The following is a 23,758-nucleotide window of genomic DNA, read 5'->3' as shown; positions in this document are numbered from 1 at the left end:
GACCAAGGCTAACACACAATAAGCTGATGCTGAATGAAACCAGTTTTTGGCAATTTTCCGCGCACATCGCAGCTATTTTTTGCAGTCTGTCTGCCTGTCTGTTAGGTAGCAGAGCGTACCGTCTAAAGGGCCAGATCGTGTCGACCTGGCATCGAGGGTTGTTTTCTCATCTTGGCAGCAGCCAAGCAGCAGTCGCATTGTTCTCGCCGCTTTCCCATCCGCTTCATTCATCAGCGAGCCAGCCCTGTCTCGCTGAGGGCCTCTTTCTAAGTTGGTCTATATCATACCCACATCTGGCTGCCCCCTCGCCTCGCCTGTCCCATGGCGCATGCGCTGCTGGGCTTATCTTTTGTCTCATTTGTCGACTGGTTTTTATGACGCCTTCCGTACCAGGTCCTGTCCTGCGGGTCTTCCTCTCTCTCGCTCGCTGTCTTTCTGCCTGACATCTGGCCAAATGTGTGAGTTTGCCATGGCACAAACCATTCAAGCGCCGCTACACATGTGTGAGATATGCTAATGGTCTGGCTTGTTTAATGATATTTTCAGATAAACACAAATTGTTGTGTGAAGATGGCACAGCACTTGGAGCGATAAGATAGATGGCTATATGATTGAGAAGGGAAGTATTGGACATGATTTGAGAAAGAGAAAGATGAGTTAGAGAGAGAGAGAGAGAGCATATATGAAGTAGGTAGACCTAATGGATGAATATATACATTATAATGTAAGAGTTGTACGATAAGATCTTAAGATACAAAAGCAGATTTAACAGAAAAATATATAAAATATCACACATTATAGATAACATAGATATTCTAGAAGTGCATTAAAAATAGGCAGAATAAATGGAATATATATTAAAAAAAGGATAATAAGTATTTATCATACATAAAATATTCTGACTTTAATAGCTCTTAATAGTTCTTAAGCTAAGTTTTATTTATAGAGCTATAAAAATTTTATTTATAACAAATCTAATCTCTCTGATTAAACAGAAAGAATTGTTCAAAAAAATTAAAACAAATTCAATTCTAAATAATTCTAAAAAAATAGAAATAATTTCCTATAGAGACTAATATTAAACAAATATCAAATATTAAAAAGAGCTGTAAGAGCAGGTATAATAAAAGCCAAAAAAACGTTATTTTATATACAAAAAAATTTTAATTTTAAATATTAAAAAGTTGCAATATTTGAAAAATCTATCAAATTTTTCTTTTTCTTTTAAATTTAAAAATATATTTTAAGGGCGCATATTTTTTATATATTACGATTTGTTTAACTTCTTTTATTTATATTTAAACTATTTTTAAGCTCTCAAAATAAAGCTAAAAAAATAGTTTAAAAATAAATAAAAGTTAATAAAAGTTAAATAAAGTGCTAAAAATATAATAAATTATTTTTAAAAATATCTAAGTTCAAATACTTGAGAAACTATTCATTTTATAAAACTTATAAATATATTCAGATATAAATATATATAAAAAAAATGCTAATATATATTTTATTATAATTTTTCAAGCTACCCTCGCATACACTAAAATATTTATAACAATTTTTGATAATTTTTTGTAATATGCATATTTTATTTAACTTTTCATTCAGTATATAAATATTTACATCGCTTTGCATGTTTTTGTTTTTTAAGAAAATATTTTTTATTAAGCAGCTAAGCATAGTTTTTTTATAATAAATGTAATATGAAATAATATATTTAATATGTATTTGCCACTTGATGTAGAACTTAGAGACGATCACAATGCTGCAGATTCTGTGCGCATTGGCAAGATTTCAAAAGTTTTTTGTACTCTTCATGATTTGAGTTAAGAACTATCTTCAAGAAGAAGAGAAACTAGACGATAACGTGTGATGAGATGTTGGCTAAAATAATGTTTATAGAACTAGAACAAAAATGTTGCAGAGAGCTAGAAATTAAACTGAAACAGTTTTAGTTATATCATATATATAGACATATATATAGATGGATCCACTTAGAACTAAATTAACGTTTATAATAAACTAAATCTCATATATGGCTAACTATCTTTGTCTTTGTGTCTTGTGTCTTTTCATTGAGTTTTATATATATTTGCATATTTCTTTCTTTGTTTTCCTTTTCTTTTTTTGGATATAGCTTTAAAGAAGTCTTCCGTTGGGTTTCCTTTTTGGCATGGCACAATTTTGGCTTGATTTATGGCATATTGAGAGACGAAAGTAATATTTGTGAAATATTTTGGTAAAGGGCAAGAAAACATTTTGCTTTGAGCAGCTGCATTAATCCATAATGAGCTCATTCCTCTCCTCCACTACTCTGCTAGGACTATAAACTAGAAATAACCCCAACCCGATTCCCGGTACCCGATTCCATGCCCCATAGTGCGACGCCTATTTGGCTGTCTCGCACTGTTGCATTTGCACGACCAGTAGGAGTATGCGATTCATCAGATTATCCGCCTCGGAGTCCTCCATGCTGTTCAGCTTGGCCGAGATGAAGCCACAGAACTTGGAGTTTAGCACTTCGCGCACCGTTTGCGGCGGCGGCAGCTCCAAGCCACCGGCCACAGCTGCAACATTCTGTTGCTGCCGCAAATGGCGATGCTGCTGCAGCATTTGATCCTCATAATCATCGCCCTCCATATCGCCATCCTCCAGATCGTCCGTTTCGCCGTTGCGACGGCGCTTGCGGCCAATGCTGGGCGTCTGGCCGACTTCGCCGCCGCCATTGATGCTGCGCGGCGAATTCGAGTCGAGTATAATGGGATAGGGAAAGTCGGCATCGATGGCCTCCAGCTCCTCCACCTCATCGGAGGCATTGCCGGCATCCTCATCGCCGCTACGCAGCGAACTGGCGTCCAAGTCGTCGAAGCTCTGATGATGATTCGGCTGCGCAGCGCCGCTGTCGTTGCGTGTGGAGCTAACGCGGCTATCATTGTGCAACGCCTGCGCCTGCGCCTGCGCCAATGCCTGCTGATGGGCGGGCATCGGCAGCAGCGGCAACGCCAAGGGCAAGCCCAGGCCGAGGCCAGCGCTGCCACCACTGCTGCCGCCGCTGCTGCTGCTGCTGCTGCCCGCATTGCCAGCGCTGCCGCCACCCGCCGACAAATCCAGCTCGGACTTCACATTGTAATCGTAGTAGTAATCGTCACCGCTCATGTTCAGCGCCGAGCACTTTGACAGATTCAGCACTGCGCTCGAAGAGTCGTTGAAGGATGAGCTCAGCTTCAAGCCGGCAGCAGCGGCTGCGGCTGCTGCTGCTGCTTTGCTTGCACTCAACATGCTGTGATTGTTGTTGTTGTTGTTGCTGCTGTGGCTATTGTTGTTGTTGCTATTACTGTTATTGTTGTTATTGCTATTGTTGTTGTTGTTGTTGTTGTTATTGTTATGCAAGTGATGAGCAAATGCACTCAGGCTGAGGTCGCCAGCATGTGAAGCGCCCCTGCAAAGAGAGAAGAAGAAAGAGGTGGACTTAAATAAGATGTAATTGCAGGAGTTGTAGTAAGGAGAGCTCGGGTTAAGAGAGAAAGACAAAGTGAAGTATTAACACTTGAGCTTATAGTAAATATTACTTTATACTTATACTTATACTTATACTTATACTTATACTTATACTTATACTTATACTTATACTTATACTTATACTTATACTTATACTTATACTTATACTTATACTTATACTTATCTTATACTTATACTTATACTTATACTTATACTTATACGTATACTTATACTTATACTTATACGTATACTTATACTTATACTTATACTTATACTTATACTTATACTTATACTTATACTTATACTTATACTTATACTTATACTTATACTTATACTTATACTTATACTTATACTTATACTTATACTTATACTTATACTTATACTTATACTTATACTTATACTTATACTTATACTTATCTTATACTTATACTTATACTTATACTTATACTTATACTTATGTGAGACGGAGACGTAGACGGAGACGGATACGTATACTTATATACTTATACTTATACTTATACTTATACTTATACTATACCTATACTTATACTTATACTTATACTTATACTTATACTTATACTTATACTTATACTTATACTTATACTTATACTTATACTTATACTTATACTTATACTTATACTTATACTTATACTTATACTTATACTTATACTTATTTTTATACTTATACTTATATATATATATATATAGGATATATATATATAGGAGGATAGAGGGGAGAAATGACAATATGATATAAATTATGTAGATCGACGAGAGATCAAACAAGCATATATAAGGGCTTGTTTGATCTCTCGTCGATCTACATAATTTATATCATATTGTCATTTCTCCCCTCTATCCTCCTGCCTGACTTTACATGGAAACAATGTCTATAAATATCTCCACAATGGAGCTCAACGCCAAACAACCCCAAAGCGACACAATTACATAGGAACGTGCTCTAACAAACCCAAAAAATAAAATAAAATAAAATAAAAGAAAGCAACAAAACTGGAAACTACCCAAAAACTCGTGATGTTTTTCGCTATATTCGGATTTTGATTTGGCTTTGGGTTTGGGTTCGGTTCTAGTTCTGGCTCCGGTTTTGGTTTTGGTTTTAGTCTTCGGGGCTGGTTTCTTGTGCTACTCAAATTTCAGGCGCATTTTCCACAGCTGCCTGAATGCCTCAAATGCAGCGAGACGTGGCTATTTTTAGACCAAGCCGAGACGAGGCAAGGCGCGGCAAGAGGGAAAATGTTGCTGTTGGGCCAAGGCTTGGGCCCAGTTGCCAGGACGGGGCTCCTTTTGCTGTCAGGGCCTCCGGGGCAGGTAGTTTACAATTGGAACTGTAAAATGATATGCGGCAGAGCCATGCGCACACATTTTCCATCTTCGCATCTTTCCACTTTCCCCGCTTCAACATTTTTCACATTTTTCACATTTTCCACATAATCAGGGCCAAATGCATTTTCACATGTTCCAGAGCCGAAGCGCTGGCTGTTTGCTATTTGCTATTTGCTTGTGGTTTCTGCGGTTCTCCTTCATTTGGTGCTCTATGTTTATTTTCGTCCATTTCCCAAGTCTTATCAATGTTTGCTTCCGCCAGGGCCCAGAACCCAAACATAGGCCCAGCCTAAACCAAATGGATGGACAGTTTGCATTTCTATTTAATTGCGTAGCTCATTATGAGGAATTCCGATTTTTCTTTTCCCCATTTCGTACGTTTATCAGCGCTAACGACTGACTAATGGTCAAGTTTCCGCTCTTGGCTGTGCTGACTTGCCTTGATAAGCCAAAGCGATTGACAAGACTTCAAGTCAAGTCAAGTTTTGTGGTTAATATTATGATATGTGCTTCAAGGAATTATAGCATATTTGAACGATTCTATGATCAGAAATTAGATCGAAAACAGGAATGATCAGCTAAGATAGTTGCACTCTCTCTTATATATAGTTGGGGATTGATCAATGAGGCAATCCCCATTAAGATCATATATTTTGCAAGCTTCGCTCAACGATAACAAATTTCAACTCAAATATTTAGTTGTCAATTGCTTAATCGCTGTAAATATTTTAATAACATTCGCGTTGCATGCGACAGAGTTTTGTTGCGCAAATTGGGTATACGCCCAGTATTTTGGTGGGGCCTCAAGTGACGCATATTCTTTTTTTTTTTGGTTCAGCTGCCAGCTCCCAGCTGAGATTCTTTTTTATGATTATGGGGCGCGGTTGGTCAAGCAATTCGGCTCGGCTGGAACGCAGAGCTTGGGGTGTGGTAAGTTGGTGGGGCTAGGGCGAACGGCTCGGCTTGGCCCGACAATAATTTCATCAATTTTGCAGCTCATTTGCTTATTAAATCATAAGCGTGACACAGAACCGAACACAACCAGACAGAGAGCGCGAGAGAAAGAGCATAAAAGAGAGCGTAGCAGACCCTGGTCATCTGTGTTGGCGACCAACCCCGTTGGCGGCTGGTCGGTTCGCGTATTTATTTTTAACCCTGGTCCGTTTGGCTGCGTCGCTTCAATTGCTCAGCCAAACACACACACGCACACTTATAGCGGCAATCACTCACATTGTCGCACGCTCTCTCTTTCTCTCATATTCTCTCGCTCATACTGCATGTCGAGCAAAAATTTGTAATCTACGCTTCTTTCTAAACTTGGTCCACTCGCCGCAATCGCTCATCGCGCGTTCGTTTTGTCCCCGTCTGCTGCTGATTGTCATTTTCATATTTGCTGCCCTCTCATTGCGTTAATTTATCACTCTCTCTAGCGCGCTCATTCGCGCTCGCTCTGTGCCGTTCACGCTGCACTCGTGTTCGTTTGGTTCGCTCGTTCACTCGCTCGCTCTGCCACCACCAGCAGCAGCAGCAGCTAAGGCTAAAGCGTTTTGTTGGTTTTTGCAGCTTCCCTCGATTTTGTTTTTGGTTCAAGTGGCGATGGCGAAGCCGACGACGACAACAACAGCAGCAATAATAGCTACGACAACAACAACAATAGCGTTGTATAATTTTCGCTCTGGACAAGATCTGTTTTTATGGCTCAAGCCACGGTCCCGGGCCCGGCCCGTTCCGTTCCGTTGTCTGTTATCAGCTCAAAATAATAAAAATTTAAATAAGTATGTGTGTGTGTGTGTGTGTGAGTCTATGTGTGTGTGTGCGGGCATGTGTGGACCCGGGGCCGCCGACTGTGTTGCCTCAGCTCTGGTTGCTGCTGCCGATGTGGGTACAGTCAATTGAAAGGAAATGGCCTTATTTCATATAAATATATGTACATAAAGTACAACACACACACACACATACCAATCTACTCATAGAGCGAAGTGCTGCGAGAGGGGCACGGCGAATTGGCTGTTTGCTCCACATGAGCCGCAGAATCAGAAGCCCAGAGCCTGGTCATTTCTTTGTTCGAATTGCTTTTTTCCGTCCAACATTTTTCGAGTTTTTTTCCAGCATATTTGCATATGCAAGTGTGCGTGCATGTGTGTGAGTGTGTATTGGGCAGATGTTTTTACAGAGGCTTAGCTGAGATTTGTCTGGTTCTCGCTTTGCTCGTCATGCAAATGGCAGAGCAATGAAACAGAGATAAAAAATGATACGAAAAAGGACTCTCAAAAATAAAATAAAACGAAAGTTTTGAAACCAATTTTTCACTTTTCGATATTAATATAATTTCAATTTTAAATATTATCTAATATGTGATCTATAAAACCCAAAGAAACTACCAATCAAATTGTTATAAATAGAATTTCTTGTTCAAGCGACTCTTATATTATATGACTCATCGTATAGAAATATAAGAGTGAAATTATTTTCTGATAAGAATTAACAAAATAATAATCTGTAAGGCTTTCAGTTTGTCAGTCCAGCTGCTGGAAATGGGTGGGAATCCAAGTAGTTACACACTATCTAAACTGTGTGAATCATAACTCAATAATTATTTCTAACTTTTTATTCAACTGGCCCACTAATCCAGTGGAAGTCAGCTTTCCAAGAATTAGCAGCATGAAGAGCTCGCTCCCTGCGCTGAACCCACAAACTGAATCGCCTTATGCCATGTTTCACTTCACTGAGCAACAAATAAGTACCTTATATGTATTGTAAATACATTTATAAACAGCTACATATGTATGTATATGTATGCATATATATATTACGTCTACAATAAGAATATGCGCCATCATTTCAATTTCAAACAAGATCGATTGAGTCATCCGCTGAAACGTGGCAAAGGCTTTGGCTAGAATCTAAGTTTTTGCTCTTTGCACTGCAACGCAGAAGCGTAAACAGAAATGCAGAAGACAGCAAAACGCAACGCAGAAGAAAAACACTGGAAATTCTGTAATAAATATTGCACGGCCGTAGTCCAAGTTGATCGTGAATCAAGCCCATATGACAGTAGCTAATCTGAAGTTGAGGTTTGAATTCAATTTATAATTTTGCTAGCAAAACCAAAACCAAAAGCTAACAAAAGTAAGAACCGTTATTCATACTATGAGGCTGGTCTTTGCCCCCACCACACCTCACACACACACGCACGCACACATGCTTCTGTTTCTGTCTGAGTCCAGTGCGTGTATAACAGTGTATAACAATCGCTTATCGCAGCGACTTCACTTGTAATATTAGTCAAAGGGCAGACAATGGAAAGCATGATTGGATTCAATGATTGCAAAGTGACCAAATTCAGGTGGGTGTAAGCCGAGCCATCCGATAAGCCTGACCATAACAATATATTGCGAACAAGGCTTTCCAGTAGTTTCTAGGTTATTTATATATGTACACACCTACCTATGATAGGGAAATGCAAAGCTAAATTCAATTAGGCTGAACCTTACAACATAAATAAATGTGCTTATAGAAAGTGCAAGCTTAATTATATTAGGCTGAACCAAAAAATAAATACTTAATCATTATATATAAAACCTTATTTGGTATGTATTTAATGCCAATTTAATAACTTAATAATCACATGAATTTATATATTTATTTTTGGTTCAACAAGTGCATGCTAAATGTTTTGGGTCCAGCCTAATTATTGCTTTTTATATTTGCTAAGGGTTGTTACGAGTTTTTGTTTTGATTTTCTTGTTCGCTTGCGATTCGTACTCACTTTCTTTCTCTGATGACATCTCTGAGGAAATCCATGGCCTCGTACAGGCTCCACTTTGGCTTGAAGCCGTTGCCCATCAATTTGACGTGAGCCAATTCTCGGCGATACGATTCGCGCAGGGACTTGAAGGCGCGTGCAACGCGTCGACCAGGCGCATTGAATTCTCGGCCAATGTGCTCCCAGGCCCGGTTCTTCTCCTCCTCGGCGCCCTTGAAGTTGGGCAGGCGGGAGTCCCACAATATGGGATTGTCGTGCACCATTTGGATGAGCTTTAGCTTGTCGGAGGCATTACGGCGCACCACTGGAAAGACAATGGAAATAAACAGTTGTTGTTGTTATTATTATTATTATTATTATTATTATTATTATTATTATTATTATTGTTGTTGTTTGAGGGAAATCACATTATAATCGGGGCTGGGGTTGGGTTCGTACGCACATTTTTTAATCTTTTGAGCAGGCACCACGGCCAATTCGACTTTGGGCTTCATGTCCAGAGCTATGGCCGCGGCGGCTGCGCTCATGTCCTGCAGCGAATTCGTTGTGGTGGGTGAGGAGCCCGATGAGGCGACGGCAGTGGGCGCCATTAAAATTTGTTGAAGTATTTGTAGATTAATGTTGTTTTTGTTGTTGTTGGCCAGCGCGTCAACCAGGTTCACTTTGTTCACTTGACCCAAAGTTCACTTATCACATTCACTTTACTGTTGCTTTTTGCCAGCGCGCGATCGTTTGGGTGGCAATGGATGACGACGGGGGCTGCTACCCTCTCACGACCAAGTTTAAACAGCAACTAAAAACCAAAACCAAAAAAATAACAACCACCGCGAGCTGTGACGGCCGCGACAACAACGACAACGACAACGGCGACGACGTCAGCAGCGCTGCTAGCAGCAAGCCCGCATTTTCGATGCGAAGCCAAAACATACAAGAAGCGCACACTTTCGCATGCAGCACACTAAATACTCTGAGTAGCTTTACTATACAAACTGCGTTTGAGTGAGGTCGACGCTATTGCCAACCTTCGTCATAAAATTCGAATACTCGGCGCAAGGGTATAAAAACACAAACACGACTCACACACACGCACACAATCATACATACGCGAGCCACAAGTAAAGACCCAGGCGCAGGCGAAAGAGCCACAAAATCACGCGCGCTCAACATGCGCGCACTTTGCCTCTCTCTCTCTCAGTCAATTGTGCTCTTCGTCTCTGCCTGGGCCAATACACAACGTGTGTGCGCGGCGGCATTACCGTTATCGACGCCTGCGCCGGCGTCGCCGCCACGAACGATAGCGCACGATGCGCGCATTGAGCTCAAAGAGCAGTCCAGGCCGTTGGCTCGGCTCACTTCGGCTCTCGCTCTCTCTCTTACGTCTTACTGGCGTTCAGACGGAAAAACGCCGTTTAATTGCAACAACAGAAAGTAAAAGCGAGCAAAAGAATGAACGCAAAAAAGCAGAGCGACTGAGACGACAACGTCACTAACACATACACACACGCACACACAGAAGCAAATCAAGAACTCAAATTATGTGTAACACAAAAATCCGTTGACGCGTTTGCATCGCTGACGTTTTTCAGTAGCCGTCGTCGATTCTACTTCGTGCTGTTATTGTTGGAGATGGGCAAATTGTTCTCGGCGCGATACCCTACACTTGAGCTATGAGCCATCGTTGAGTTAATGTGTAAAGTTTTAAAGAAAGCTTTGCATACACATACACATAAAAAATAAATGTGAATAAATATAGAAATATTTTGTCACTTCACATGTGATTAAAACTCATATTATGAATTGTAGGTGAGTAAATAATTTGAATATATGCAAATTAGAGCAGATTTAATTACATATTGATGAGTGTAGCGCATTTTTCTTATGTGCCCATGCCGCCTTTTTCAGATTGCATTCATTATCCGGCTACTTTGTAGCTCGATCCGCTGCTCACTCTCTCCCACTTTTCCACTCCCTCTTCGACAATAGTTGCACTTATTTCATTTTCCATTTCGTTGCTGCACGGCATTCGACTGTCTGCAGTTTCTAAGAGGGGAATAAGTAAAATATTATGCGCATGTGTATGTGAGTGATTGTAGGAGAAGGGAACTGTTGGGGAGCGCGGCCGATTTGAGCCCGCTTAATGATGGTTCTCTTTAGTTTGGTTCGTGGTGACGACGACAGCGGCGTTGGCGTCTGCGTCTGCTGCTGCGTCTGTGCCTGTGTGCTTGAGGTCGCGTTCAATTGCGTTTTAGTTGAATTTATTAATATGCCCACTTTGTGTTTTTGTTTTTGTGTGTTTTACATTTGCTTCTGTTTTACTTTACGTCTGCGCTTTGTTGCCTTGTTTTGCAGCCGCTGTCGCGCAGTCTCGTAGTTCCAGGCTCTTGTAAAAACTTACAAACAACATTTGGAGCACACATGTTGAGCCTAACGAAACCAACGACAGTGCGAAAGAGAAAGGGCGAGCGATCAGGCATAGATAATGAACAGAAGAGAGGCGGACTTACTGTATACGCATGCGTATGCGTGTGTGTGTCAACATATCTCGAGTCTTATTTAATGTTAATGCCCAACATTTGTGTCTTGCAACGTTTTGTACGCTGCCCATTGGAAACGGCGATAACGACAAAATTCCCGTGCAGTCATTTAAGCCGCTGAAATCTAGCAAAAAAATCTAGCGAGTGTGGGAGAGAGTGAGAGGGAGGAGAATGGCTTTTGTCTGTATGTAATTTATGCCTAATGAACTATTTCCGGCCAAGTGTCAATTAATGTATTCTGTATATATTCTGGCCCTCGGCTTGCCCCACACACAGGGCACAAGGGGCAGAAGCAACAACAACAACGTGCCCGCACAAATGTTGCGATGATCAATTCTGGCAAAAATAAAAGAAGACAACGCACACATAAAACCGTAAAGCCCAAAGCTTTCCCTCTCGTTCACCCGCACGACAGAGAGAGAGAGAGAGATAGATAGAGTTCGTCGTTTCCGTTGCAGCCTTTGCATGCTTCCTCTTGATTCCGTTGTTTCGCTGCGCCTCTCTTCTCTTCTGCATTTGTTTTCAAGCCAAATTAAAAGTCATGCAAGCGGAATTCGTTTTCTACTGCTGATTAAATTTTTGAATGTGCGAGATGATTTTTTTGTACTCTTATATTTTATTATTATTTCTTTGGTATTTGTGCTCTTTGCGCCGTTAATTGGGCAGTCATAAAACGGTTTGTTGGAATTGTTCCAAGCGCTTACTAAACGAATGTGTGTAAGAGAGGATCAGCTGCAGATGGGTAGAGGAGGGGAGGGTAAAGAGAGGATCAATTTGAATAATGAATTTGGTATGGTAATGAAGAGTATGCAGATTAGCCTATGCTGCTAAAGAGAGAATGTGCTAAAGAAGATGAGTGATGTATACAAATAACAAAAGAAAGATTGAAATCGAGATTGGAAGGAATAATTTGGAGTACAAATCTTATCTATCGTGTATTGAGTGAGAAAAATACGTGAATGTGTGTTCCCTGGAGACGGCCAGAACTGATCGAACTAAGTGATTAAATGGTGAATTAATACCACTAGATATTAAATGTTTTTGTAGTTCAATTAGGTACTATCGGAAATACCAGACCTATACCCAGAGCTCTCACACTTGGTTCGCTGCTTATCAGGCAAATTAATCACGAATTCAATGCAAATACCAAAAGCGGCTCTGGCTGTAAATAAAGCCAATAAATATTGACACAGGTCAGAACCCGAGTAGAGCGCAGGGCAAAGATGGTGCGAACAGAGAGGAAGAGGCGGAGGGGCGCCAGCAGTTAGACAGTGGAAGGGGAGCCCGTTCATAACGATCGTAACTGTTGCCGTTTTTGCTTTGCACTGTTACCCGGTTCTATGGACTCGATAAGCCCGAAAACGAACCCTCATTGAAGCCAAGCCCAACCCAAGTCAACTCAATCAGGCAATAAAAATGTATAAATGGGGAATGTGTTTGTCAAGAGCGAGCCGGAGGTGGGGGTGACAATTCAAGACCAAGTTGAAAATGATTTCCAACCAACATTTTTTTATTTGTGATGAAGCAACAGCGGAAGAAGCAGAAGAAGAAGAAGCAGACCAGGCAACAAATAGGCAAAATAGATTGGGGCACCGAGCAAGCGATCGAAGAAGAGCCGTTCGAGCGATCAAGTAAAACGAGCCCGAAACGCGAAAAATCAGTTGACGTTGTTTTTGTTGTTGGCGCTGAAATATTTAAATTCTGACCCAACCCCAATCCAAATAAATTTGTGGCGTAATGCGTGCAGCTGTGTGCGACGCCTCTCTCTCACCCGCTCTACCTCCCTTCCTCCCTCACGCTCTATCCATCTCGCTCGCTCGCTCGCTTGCCTTTTGCTCCGCCGTTTGGCTTGGTTTTCAGTTTCGATTTCGAGTGCTGCCTTCGGCTTTCTCATGCTCTCGTGCTTCTTGCCTCTTGCTCGTGCTGTACTCGCGTTTTGGTCTCTTGGGGTCAGAAATTGTCGCATATCGTTAAGAACCCAAAAAGCGAACGCAGAAACGTCGCACTTTCGAAATTGGCCATGTGCCTGACGATTCGTAACGGCGTATTCGAAGAACGCGATAGAGGGATATATCGAAAACAGAGATGTACATAACGCACATGTAAATGTATGTATGTATGCATATGCACATATGCATAAGTTATTTTTGTAGGTGTCTAACTTACCCAAATTTGCCTTCGTTTAAATATCTTGAGACTTTTTTGCAATAGAATCTTAGCTCTATCAATATATGTATGTATTTATATACATATATGTGTATGTATATACATATATATATTTGTCTAATAGTCTTGACTTCTTAGAAATGGCTAGACGATTGTGATGAAGAATTTATGTATTTTATGTCATTTGCCAGATCTCTTTATATACTCCTCTTACTCTAACTCTGACTCTGACTTTCTTTTACTATTGCTCCTTGCTACTCATTCTCATATTTTCTTATATACAGTTGCTTTTGCAACATTATGTTCATAGTTCATATCTGTTATAGTACGTAGTAGCGCAATATAAGACATTTGTAGGAACACGGCTTAGCTAAAAATAAGTGAAAATATAAGAGTTCAGCAAGCGAGTATAAGTCACATAACTAACGCATTAATCAAATGCAAAGTAAATGTGTGTCTATAAATAACTTAGGTAAGACACAAACCGCGAGCTAAGCTTAGGACTCGACTAAGTCTTTCTGCAAGCAAATGTTGCCAACGGCTGTTGTTGCTGATGTTTATTGTTGTTGTTATAGATGCTGTTCTTCTTCTTCCTCGCATATGTTGCCAATGGTTTTCGCTGGCTGTTGCATTTTTAAATTAATAAACAAAATGAGTAGAGTCTTTTGGCAGCCGGCACTTAAGTAGCATTACATATGCGCACACATACTTATGTATGAGTCTCTATGTGTGTGTGTCTATGAGATACTTGTATTCATTAGCTTACCCCAGCGGCAGTCACCAATCAAAAGCGTTTCTGCCTCGCTCTCAGATCCGTTTATTGCCCATTGTTGTTGTTGTTAGCTGGGCCCTCGGTTTTGTGTTTGTAATCGCGGTTCATTGTGGGCCAGCACTTGGGTAAGCCACACACACACACGCACACACACACACACACACACACACTTGGATTGTTGTTGCAGCTATCGCTTATCGTGCGGCGAACGTTGATTGTTGTAATTGCTTTAAGTTGCTGTTTGTTGTTGTTACTGCGGTTGCCGCCGCCGCTGCTGCTGCTGCTGCTGCTGGCCATTGGCCGTGTCTGCTGATAATAGTATAAGGCTCTGGCCGCTGGCTTCTAGCTAGTCGCTTGCTTTCTTCCAGGCCTGCCACGAATTTTCCACAATGAGCTCTAAAGTATCTACACCATATGTTGCTTATCTCTCAAGCCGTGCTCCCACTCTCTCCCGCTCTCTCTGTACAAGTTACATTTGCCGTTAATTACTCAGCTCAGCTTACCTACAACAAAAATCGCTGAAAGAACTAAAATAATATAACAAATAGCTTTGCTTAACTTTAACCCCTTGGCTGGGGCATTGTTTGTTTTTCTCCTGTTCTTATGCTTCTTCTTCTTCTTTTTTTTTGTAGTTTTTGGGCCAAATTTTCCCACACGTCCGTTAGAAAATGAGAACAGAAAAATTTAATTAACAATTTACAGCAACATTTGGAAAGCACACAAAAATTTTTGAGTAAGACCCGATGCAATATAAGACTTTAAGATATCCAGTAAAAAAATTTAATAAAATAAAAAAAAAGTGGAAATAGAAAATTTTTAAAATTAATTTGAAGAGCTATATATATTGGAATACACAAATCCAGAAACAAGAATATTTGCTCAATATTTAGTTGATGGCTTTAGAATTCTCAACTGGTTAAAGTTACGCAAGCTTAGCAAGATGAGAGCCTAATTGACATAGAGATGTGTCTATTTGGTTATTTTGATAGAAGTGTAAATGTAAGTCACAAGCAACCCTATAAGTCTTTTGTACAGGGCATTCGAACTGGCACAAACCGCCAACGCCAACGAACCTTGGACGCGAGTTAGTTAATGCTGGCATGTGTTGGCCATGTCTCACTCACTGCCCCACAAACGGCAACGGCAACGCCAACAGCCCGACCAAAAACTGACAAATGCAACTGCAGAGACAGCAGCACTTATCACTCAACAATCGGGGCCAGTTAGCGCTATATAGAGATAGCAGCAACCCCCGACCACCGACCCCTGATCCCTGCTGCGCCTCTGGCCACCCGCAGCTTGGGCAAGCGAAGTAATTACACGAGAACATGCCAAGAAAGGCGATTGAAAGGCTTGAAGGGTTGACTGGTAGTGAAGTGGGACAGGTTCACATTTAAATGGCTAACCAAATTGTTGGCTCAAGCCAAACGAAGCAGCGCTCAGATTCCTACAACAGCAAATCCCCAAGAAATGTCCTTGTCAAAAGCCAAAGAGACATGTGGCAAATTATGACATTGACCAAGCAAGCAAGCAAAAAATAAACCTTACAATGGGTTAGTTGTTAGTCAACTAGTTGTTGTTGTTGTTGTCACATGTAAACCAACTGTCATAATCAAGGCAAGCTTCCCGCGGGAAGTCGATGCAAAGGGACAACTGCGGCAACATGTGCTATCACTGCTGGTATAGCTCCTCCCACACAAATAGATATATATGTATATATATATCTGTATATGTATATGCGAGAAATCCCACAAAACTAGCAAAAGAGATTTTGACTTCATTTTGCGCTAACCAAGTAAATTGACAAAGGGGTAGCTTAACTTTAACATGAATTTGATGACATTTCGAATGAAACCAAGGATTAACTTTTAGACTAACGTTAAGACAGAGGGGCAATAAAAAGTTGAGATGATATAAATAGGTATTTTAGATTAATAATAAATATGTTATGTTAAAAAGAATTAAATATTTAAATATAAATTTTAATAATAAATAAAAATAAAAAATATAAAAATGAAAATTAAAAAAACAAGCAATAATAATAAAAAACATCAATTTAAAAAAATTAAATAAAAAAATTAGTAAACATACATAAAAATTAAAAAAAAAAACAGATAAGTCAATATATAAAAATATTTAAATTGTAATAATAATAATTAAATAACAAAAAAATGTGAATACTGTATAAACATGTTTCTTATTTTTTTAAGTATTTTATTGTTTTAATTTTTTATTGCATTTGACAATCTTCTTTTTATGTACTATAAATAAAGTAATATAATTTAAAATAAGTAATATTTATTATAGTTTATTAACATGTGCAAATTCCTCTATATTTTTATGATTTTAAATATTTGCTCGATGATAAAAATAATTAAATATGTTATTAATATTTCAACAATTCCTGGGAGCCTCGAAAGTGCTAAATAAACTTCAAATACCACTTCAAAATTGTCGCCTTAAAATGCTTTATAGATCGAGTTACAAATATATATAAAATACTTGGTAAATTGGAAAAGAAATAAATATTTTAATCTAGGATATCTGTCAATGGCTTAAAACATTTTCAATCTTCAAATTTTTATTATTAAAATTTGTAAAATTTGTAAAACAAAATTCGCATGAAAGTAAAAAGCAAAAAAATGTAATCCAAGAATTTCCTAAATAAACTTTTAAAAATACAAAAAAAAAAATATTCTAAATTCAAATTTATTTTTAGCTAAATATACATTTATTATACTTTTTTATTTTTCTATAAAAACATATGTAATAAGATATATATCTTTATTCCACATATTACATTTTGTCATAATTCGTAAGCGTATGAAGAGTTCCTTAGATTTTTTCCACTCAAATTAGAAGCTTCAAAGAAAAAATCGAAAAAGAAAAGAAAAAAGCATTTTCGTTGCCCCTTGAGTGGGGCACAGACTTTGGGGAAATAATTTCTACTCTGTTATTATGATGTTATTAGAGAGCTTTTGTTTTTTTCTCTTTGTTGCTCTATTGTTGTTGTTGTTGTTGTTGTTGTTCGGATTGGCTATCTGGGGAATGCCCGAACTACTTTTAAATGTGGCAAAATTCTCGCTGCGTCTTCACTTTCACTGGCGAAATGTGTTTTATTAGTGGTTTTTCGTTTAGTTTTTCTTTTCTTTGCCGTTTCTTCATTTTCTACTTCTTTATTTTTTATTATTCCTGTTCAAGTTCCTTGCATTTCGCTTGTTCTCTCATTTGTGTCGACGATTTTTCACCCCGGTTGCAAGTTTTTCTTTTCTTTTCGTTGTTTTTTCACTGGTTTCTTTTTTTTTTTTGCAACTGCTGCTAGAGTAAACATGTGCCCGAAGCGCAATCTAATTAAGTGCAGTGTAGACTGCATAGCTGAAGGTTGGGGGCGCGGAGGGCGTATGGCAGTAGTTACTGATGGACTCAAAACGATGAGCACTCGCATGTGTGTGTGTGTGTGGGTGTGTGTGTGCTGGCATCCTTAGCAGCACACGCAAGGGCAGCTAGTCCTGTCGTCTTTGCCGTGCTGCTGCATGCAATTTGCTGCTTTCTTCTGCTGCATGTGACGCAAGTTTATCTCTAGTTGTTGCTGCCTCAGCTTCACTCCCTCACTCCTCTTCGCTCTTTCTTCTTGTTGATTTTTTGGTTTGTCTGTTACGCAGGGCAGCTCGTGTTGCTTTCTTTAGCTTGTTCGAACAACATTTAAATTGGCTAAATGGTTTTCCATTGCCCAAACCTTCAGCCACAGCCAACCAATGGGATTTTTCCCTCGATTCCTCTGAGTAATAGAAAATGTTCAATGTTTCCTTTCTTTCTAGTTTATCTGTGGCTCGTTTGTTGTCGAGATTAGTTTTTATTATGCTGCAATAGTTTACAGCTTATAAATTCTTAAATAGCTGCGCTCCAAGCTTGCCCTTAAATGTTAATGATCGCTATTGAAATATATGGTTATAGATATTTTCTATAAATATTAGATGGGCTACTGGAAAATATCAGCTCTTGAAATAGATAAGCTAAGGCAATTCAATTCAATTAAGTAAAAGACTGCAAAATGTATTTGACTAAAATTAGTTTATCTTTTTTTTTTTGGGTTTGCTTTAAGGAGTTGTCAGGATAATTATAGTTTATATATTTGCAATAAAATATTAAAAAATTAATTTTGATATACCTTTGCTAACAATATTTATAATCCTTTCAAAAGTAATAGAAGAAAATTTACAAAAATTATATTTGAATCAGTGATAAATGAATGAGTGATAAAAGCGAGCTGAAATTTTGTGATTGGTTAATGGGCATATAAAAAATATATGATAATTATTTATGATTTTACTGTTATAAAAACATGGAAAGAAACCGATTTTGTCAGCTGTTCTTTTTAGAGTTGTGCAAGTGCAAATCATAGTAAAGATAATAAATAGATTTTTAATGTCAATAAAATGATAATTCTTAGCTAGAAAATTATATGACATTAATGCTTAAATATAATTTTGGCCATGTGGTGCAATCTGGAAAACAAATTTGCCCAACATCAGCATGATACCTTAGCCTATAAAGAACAAATAGTAATTTTCTGTGGACATAATCTTGTTTCGACAAAAGCCTGCCAACTATTTCTACTCTGATAAAGTCTTAAAAGGTCTTCAAATTATTAATTTAAAATGCGCTCATCTGTTAAATAAGATTTTCCTTCTTGCCAGCTGCTTCTGCAGAGCAAGCTTCTCAAATTTCTATAAGCAAATTAAGTAATTTCCCATTTGTAACTCAAGCATTATCTGCGTATACTTAACATATCCTGACGTATACGTGACACGTCCTTTGAGCTGACCGCAGCTTTAATGACAGCAGCAGCAAAAAGTAAAATAAGAATGAGCATAGCTCAGGGTGCTGCTGTGCTGTGCTGTGTGCCACCTTATTTGTGTCCTTTTGTAAAATATTGTCATTATCGTATTAAAAGCGCCTACGGTTAAGTGGGCATGCAAAGTTGTACGAGTTTTACGCGTATTTACAAGCTATAAGAAAACACACAGACAAGTCCTTTGTCCTTTGTCCTTTACCCTTTTTTTTATGTAATTTTGCAATCGCTTTGTGTGCATAATTTATGCATTAATTATAGGCAAGCGTGCCGGACAATAACAACGGCAACAACAACAACAGGGATTCCTCAATAATAATAAAAAACAACAACAATAAGCTGGGAGCAATGCACTTTAAATGTAACGATTATAAAAATGACTTGTAAAGATATTTGCAGCTGACACGCGGTTAACACTTAAAAAAACAGACATAAGTGTGGCTTGGCAAGGTGTGCCCGACTGGTAGTTACCCTGCACATTTCTTAACTTCTTCTGAAATAATTTTCAATTTTAATTTTTTTTTCTTTGCTTCTTCTCTATTTGTTGCTGTTGATCACAAAAATATATATATTTTTAACATTTTGGAAGGGTTTGAATTGGTGCTTTATAATTTTTTTGCTATCTATCTATTGATATGCGCTTATATCTGTAGATACCTATTGTATCTTTTGATCGTTCTGAATGAAAAAAACTTATCCTAATGCTGGAAGAGCACACATGTGTCCGAAAATCGTGCTAGCTCACCCTTTAGCTAAGGTTTTGTCTGATTAAATTGAATATTAGATCTATCAAAAAAGCTTTGGAAAATATGTTAATTACTTAATTCTGTTGGAGTGTACTTAATTTTTTTTATACAATAAAAAAAACTATTTCTGTATGCAACATTTTAAATCGATTCTTTTTTTATTTTTTTTTTTGAATAGATTAATTTTTATAAAAAAAGAAACTAGCTAAAATCTTCATATAATTAACCATAAATCTCATACCACAATTCCAAGCCGCAGCTCTTAAAATTTTCGAGTTATATTAAAAAAAATTAAAGCTGCTTTCATTAACAATCTACCCCACTTGAGCCTCTATTAATGAGTTCAGAGTGTATAAAAAAAAGAATATGCAGCAATTTATAACGTGAGTTTATTTACCGCAAATTGTTATAAATCGAATCGATTAAAAATCGAAGAAATAAAAAAAAAATAATAAAATGCCAAAAAAAAAAAAAAGGATGCCAAGCGGAAAATGGAAATAAAACTGCGTGTAAAAATATGATAAATTACGCAAATGTGGCAGCGTCTCTCTCTGTGTGAGCAGAAGACACACACACAGCAGCGATATATATATATATATATATCTATATAGATATGTATGTGTATATATATGATTATCTGCATGCACATAATTGCCATTTTTAACAACATTTTGTGCACCGTGGCTTTTCTCCTTTTGTATGCCATTGGCATCCATATATTCATCATTATTCCAATACCATAATTATGTTGGGCGAATAACTTTAATGATTTGCATTTGCTTGGCTGCTTGCATGGGAACGCGCCAATTTTCGTGTGAACATGAATTCTGCATTGTGATGCAATTATATAAGGTTGCTTCCTGCGAAGCGCTGATGATACAATGCAATATAAAATTGAGCATTTGTTTATAAATTAAGTTAGTCAATCAGCCAGGCTAGTTGGACTGTAAGTTGAACTGTTGATCGGTCAGCGAGTGAGTCAATCAGTCGGTGAGTCAGTGACTGAGTAAGAGTGTTTGTCAGACAGTTAATCACTAAGTCAGCCTGTTAGTGTGTGAGGCAGTCAATCAGTTAATGGATCAATCAGTTTTTTAGTCTGTCAATCCTGGAGTTAATCCTTGAAGCAGTCAGTGACTCAATCAATCAATCTGTCAGCCATTCAGTTCGTCAATCAGTCAATCAGACTGTAAGACAGCCAAACAGTTATTGCATCAATCAGTTTTTTTGTCCGTCAGTCCATAAGTTAATCAGACTCAGGCAGTGACTCAATTCATCAGTCAATCAATCAGTCATTCAATCCCACTGCTAGTTCGACAATCACTTAGTACGTCAGTCAATCAGTCAATTTCTTTTTTAGGGAGACACTAGCTCTGTGCAATCAGTCTGTGACTGCCTGAGTCGTGCAGTCATTTATATGATTGGCTGACTAATCAGTCAGAGCCTTCGTTTATCAGTCAGTCAGTCAATCAGTTAATTAGTCATCAAGCACTTAGTCAGTCTGTTCATCAATATAAAGATATGTTTTTATTTAAAAGAATTTGTGATGAATGAGTTTTAATTAGTCTCTCAAGGCCTCAGTCAATCAGGAAGTCTGTCAATCAAGGAGTTTTAACTATCTAAGCAGCAATCAGTAACTCAGTCTTTATCAACCAATTCATTAATCAATCAATCAGTCAGTCAGTCTTAAAGGATCATTTTAATTTACCAGAGTTTGCTTATAACAAAAGATATTTTTATTTTATTATTCCAATACAAATCAAGGATAACTAATTTGAAATTGGAATATTAAGGATTAAATGTAAGATAGTTGACTAACAGACATTTAACTTCTAATCTAAATGTTAAACATGCTCTGAGCTCGACTACACCTTAGCTTCACATAGATAACTTAAGGTGCAGAGCACTCCAGCCATATACAGATAGATATAAAACTTGCTTTCGATTGTCAGCCATAAATTGTAAATTTAATGTGCCCAAAAGGCTCCAAACACTCTCCCACACACACACACACACACACACACACACTTAAATACACGCAGTCCATTCTGTTAGTCAGTGAGTTGTCAAACAGTTTTATTGACTTTCCATAGAAGTTGACTGGGCAGAGCAGCTCCCCCGCCCTTGGAGTCGACAAATAAACAAACCCAAAGGCGCAGCAGTGGGAAAATAAACACTTGGCCAGCAGCACAGGCCGAACAACAGATCAATGGCCAGGCCCGTTTAAAAATCGAACCTTGGGCCATGGCTACGCCCACCTACAAGAAACAGATTAGAAAACTTCAACGGCTGACCAAGTTGTTAAAACTTTTTCCTTTTTACTTTATTTTTTTATTTTTTTTTATTTTTATTTTTTGTTGCTACGCTGTCGTCGTGGCTGCCCCAAATTGTGTGGGGACTCTCGTTACAGCTCTGGCTGCGTGAGCTGCGTGCCCTTCTGTGCCAGAGATCTATCGTCCCACTGAACGAGTTGTTACACCAAATTGACATATTGCGTTCAAGTTGAGAGTTGAGAGTTGAGAGTTTTAGTTTTTGGTGCCTTGCTGCCTTCCGAAACTTGACTTAACTTCCAGCTTGTCTTGTCAATGCCAATTTTTTGCGCTTGTCTATTTTGCTTATTGCCAGGCGGGCAAAACTTTCTGACCAACTTTCTGCAGCTTTATCGACGTTTTAAAGTTGGCCAAGTTCGTTTGATGTTTTCCTGCTGCTTAAATCTCAACATGTCGGCCCGTAAAAATCGCGAGAGAGCGCTGCATTTGAAGCGCTCTCAAAATTAAATTACACATTTTAACACGTTTGCCACGGATCACTTAACACTTTGAGCAGCTCGCGCTGCTCGCCATAAACTTGAATGTTCGATTTACGACAGGATATGCTCGACTTGCAAATACTCTGAACATGAAAACAGAATGTGCAAACTCATAGCATACTCTCAGGCGTACTGCTCTTGATTTCTCATCCCTTCTCTTCTCTTCTCTGCCCTGTTACCTGTTCCTCTACATATCGCATGCACCCCAAATCTAGTGAGCTCAATTTATTTGATGGCAAAGGAGTAAAAGCTAAAATAGCTTCTACACATTGAAGCTTGCCTTCAGATTGAGGACTGCTTCTGCTGCCTTTTAATGCTCCAGACACATTGGAATTTGCGCACATTACAAAGAAGAAAATGTTGCTACTTCCGCTGCGTCGATATAGCTACTGCTTTGAAGTGGTTTATACTGATTAGTCGGGGTAAATTGGCTTAAAAACGCGCGGTTAACACACACACACACACGCTGTATACTCAGCAGAGCAGAGAGTCAACAGTAAACAACTGCTGGCAGATAGAAGACCAAAGTCTAAAGAGTTCACAGTCAAAAAAAAAATGGTATTGGAGAGCGCTGTTTGGTAGACACCCTGTAGAAAGTTTAAGGACTCAAAATAAATGTGCTTAGCTTGAAGATACCCTGTAGCGTAAAAGAAGAAAAGAGAAATGAGTGAGTTCTTATATGTCAAATGATAGAAGTAAACTTTTCCTTCTGCACTTACTCTAGATACCCAGTAAATGGATAGGAAGAAAACCAGTTTTTTGTTGAATGCGCCACACTATAAAATACCCGGTACTTATGCTAGAGCTCGCCTTTAAGAGAAATACCCGACTGAATTAGTTTCCAGCTGTTTAGATATATACATAATACCCCATTTTTGATTTGCTCCAACAGGGTATTGAAAGTAAAATACCATTCCAATTTTCCAGCCTTTCGTTGAAGGACAGTTCCAGCATTGGGCCAAAACAGAAACAGCAGAGAACACAACGAACGCTGTTTAGTTTATTGCCAACGCGTTGCTAATTGGCGGTTTTATAGTTTTAGCTTGTAATGGCTTTGAAATTTTGCCAATGCCCCATGCCCCAACAGCGCTACCTATCGAAAACGTGCGGCAGCCAGCAGTCAAACCGCGTGGCCACCATGATCCACAGCACCACCAAACGAATTGGCATTCGCACCACCCGCATTTGCGACGGGCGCTAATGATGATTGGCAGCTGTTAAAATGATTAAAGGGTGCACAAAACGTTGGATGTACCTCGCCCTCTACATATATATAT

General features: G+C 38.7%; 1 protein-coding gene across 1 annotated transcript; it reads right to left on the bottom strand.

The window, feature by feature from the left end:
• Positions 1 to 1,699: 1,699 nt before the first annotated feature.
• Positions 1,700 to 9,556, bottom strand: LOC111592869. Its single transcript, XM_023305316.2, has 4 exons — positions 9,048 to 9,556; positions 8,609 to 8,909; positions 3,351 to 3,436; positions 1,700 to 3,254 (listed from the first exon to the last, which is right to left on the bottom strand). The coding sequence occupies exons 1-4, from the start codon at positions 9,193 to 9,195 to the stop codon at positions 2,386 to 2,388; spliced, it is 1,404 nt and encodes a 467-aa protein (XP_023161084.2). The 5' UTR covers positions 9,196 to 9,556; the 3' UTR covers positions 1,700 to 2,385.
• Positions 9,557 to 23,758: the final 14,202 nt, after the last annotated feature.

This window comes from Drosophila hydei, unplaced genomic scaffold, assembly GCF_003285905.1.
Source record: "Drosophila hydei strain 15085-1641.00,03,60 unplaced genomic scaffold, DhydRS2 tig00000001-arrow-pilon, whole genome shotgun sequence".
Taxonomy (NCBI): domain Eukaryota; kingdom Metazoa; phylum Arthropoda; class Insecta; order Diptera; family Drosophilidae; genus Drosophila; species Drosophila hydei.
Note: the sequence above shows the minus strand (reverse complement) of the source record. Positions and strands in the feature narration are given on the sequence as shown.

Excerpts from the sequence above, each read along its gene's own strand:
- LOC111592869 (XM_023305316.2), bottom strand. The coding sequence starts at position 9,195 with ATGGCGCCCACTGCCGTCGCCTCATCGGGCTCCTCACCCACCACAACG. Across the intron at positions 8,910-9,047 it reads TGCTCAAAAGATTAAAAAAT|TGGTGCGCCGTAATGCCTCC; the intron begins GTGCGTACGAAC and ends TTGTCTTTCCAG. Across the intron at positions 3,437-8,608 it reads GATGTCATCAGAGAAAGAAA|GGGCGCTTCACATGCTGGCG; the intron begins GTGAGTACGAAT and ends CTCTCTTTGCAG.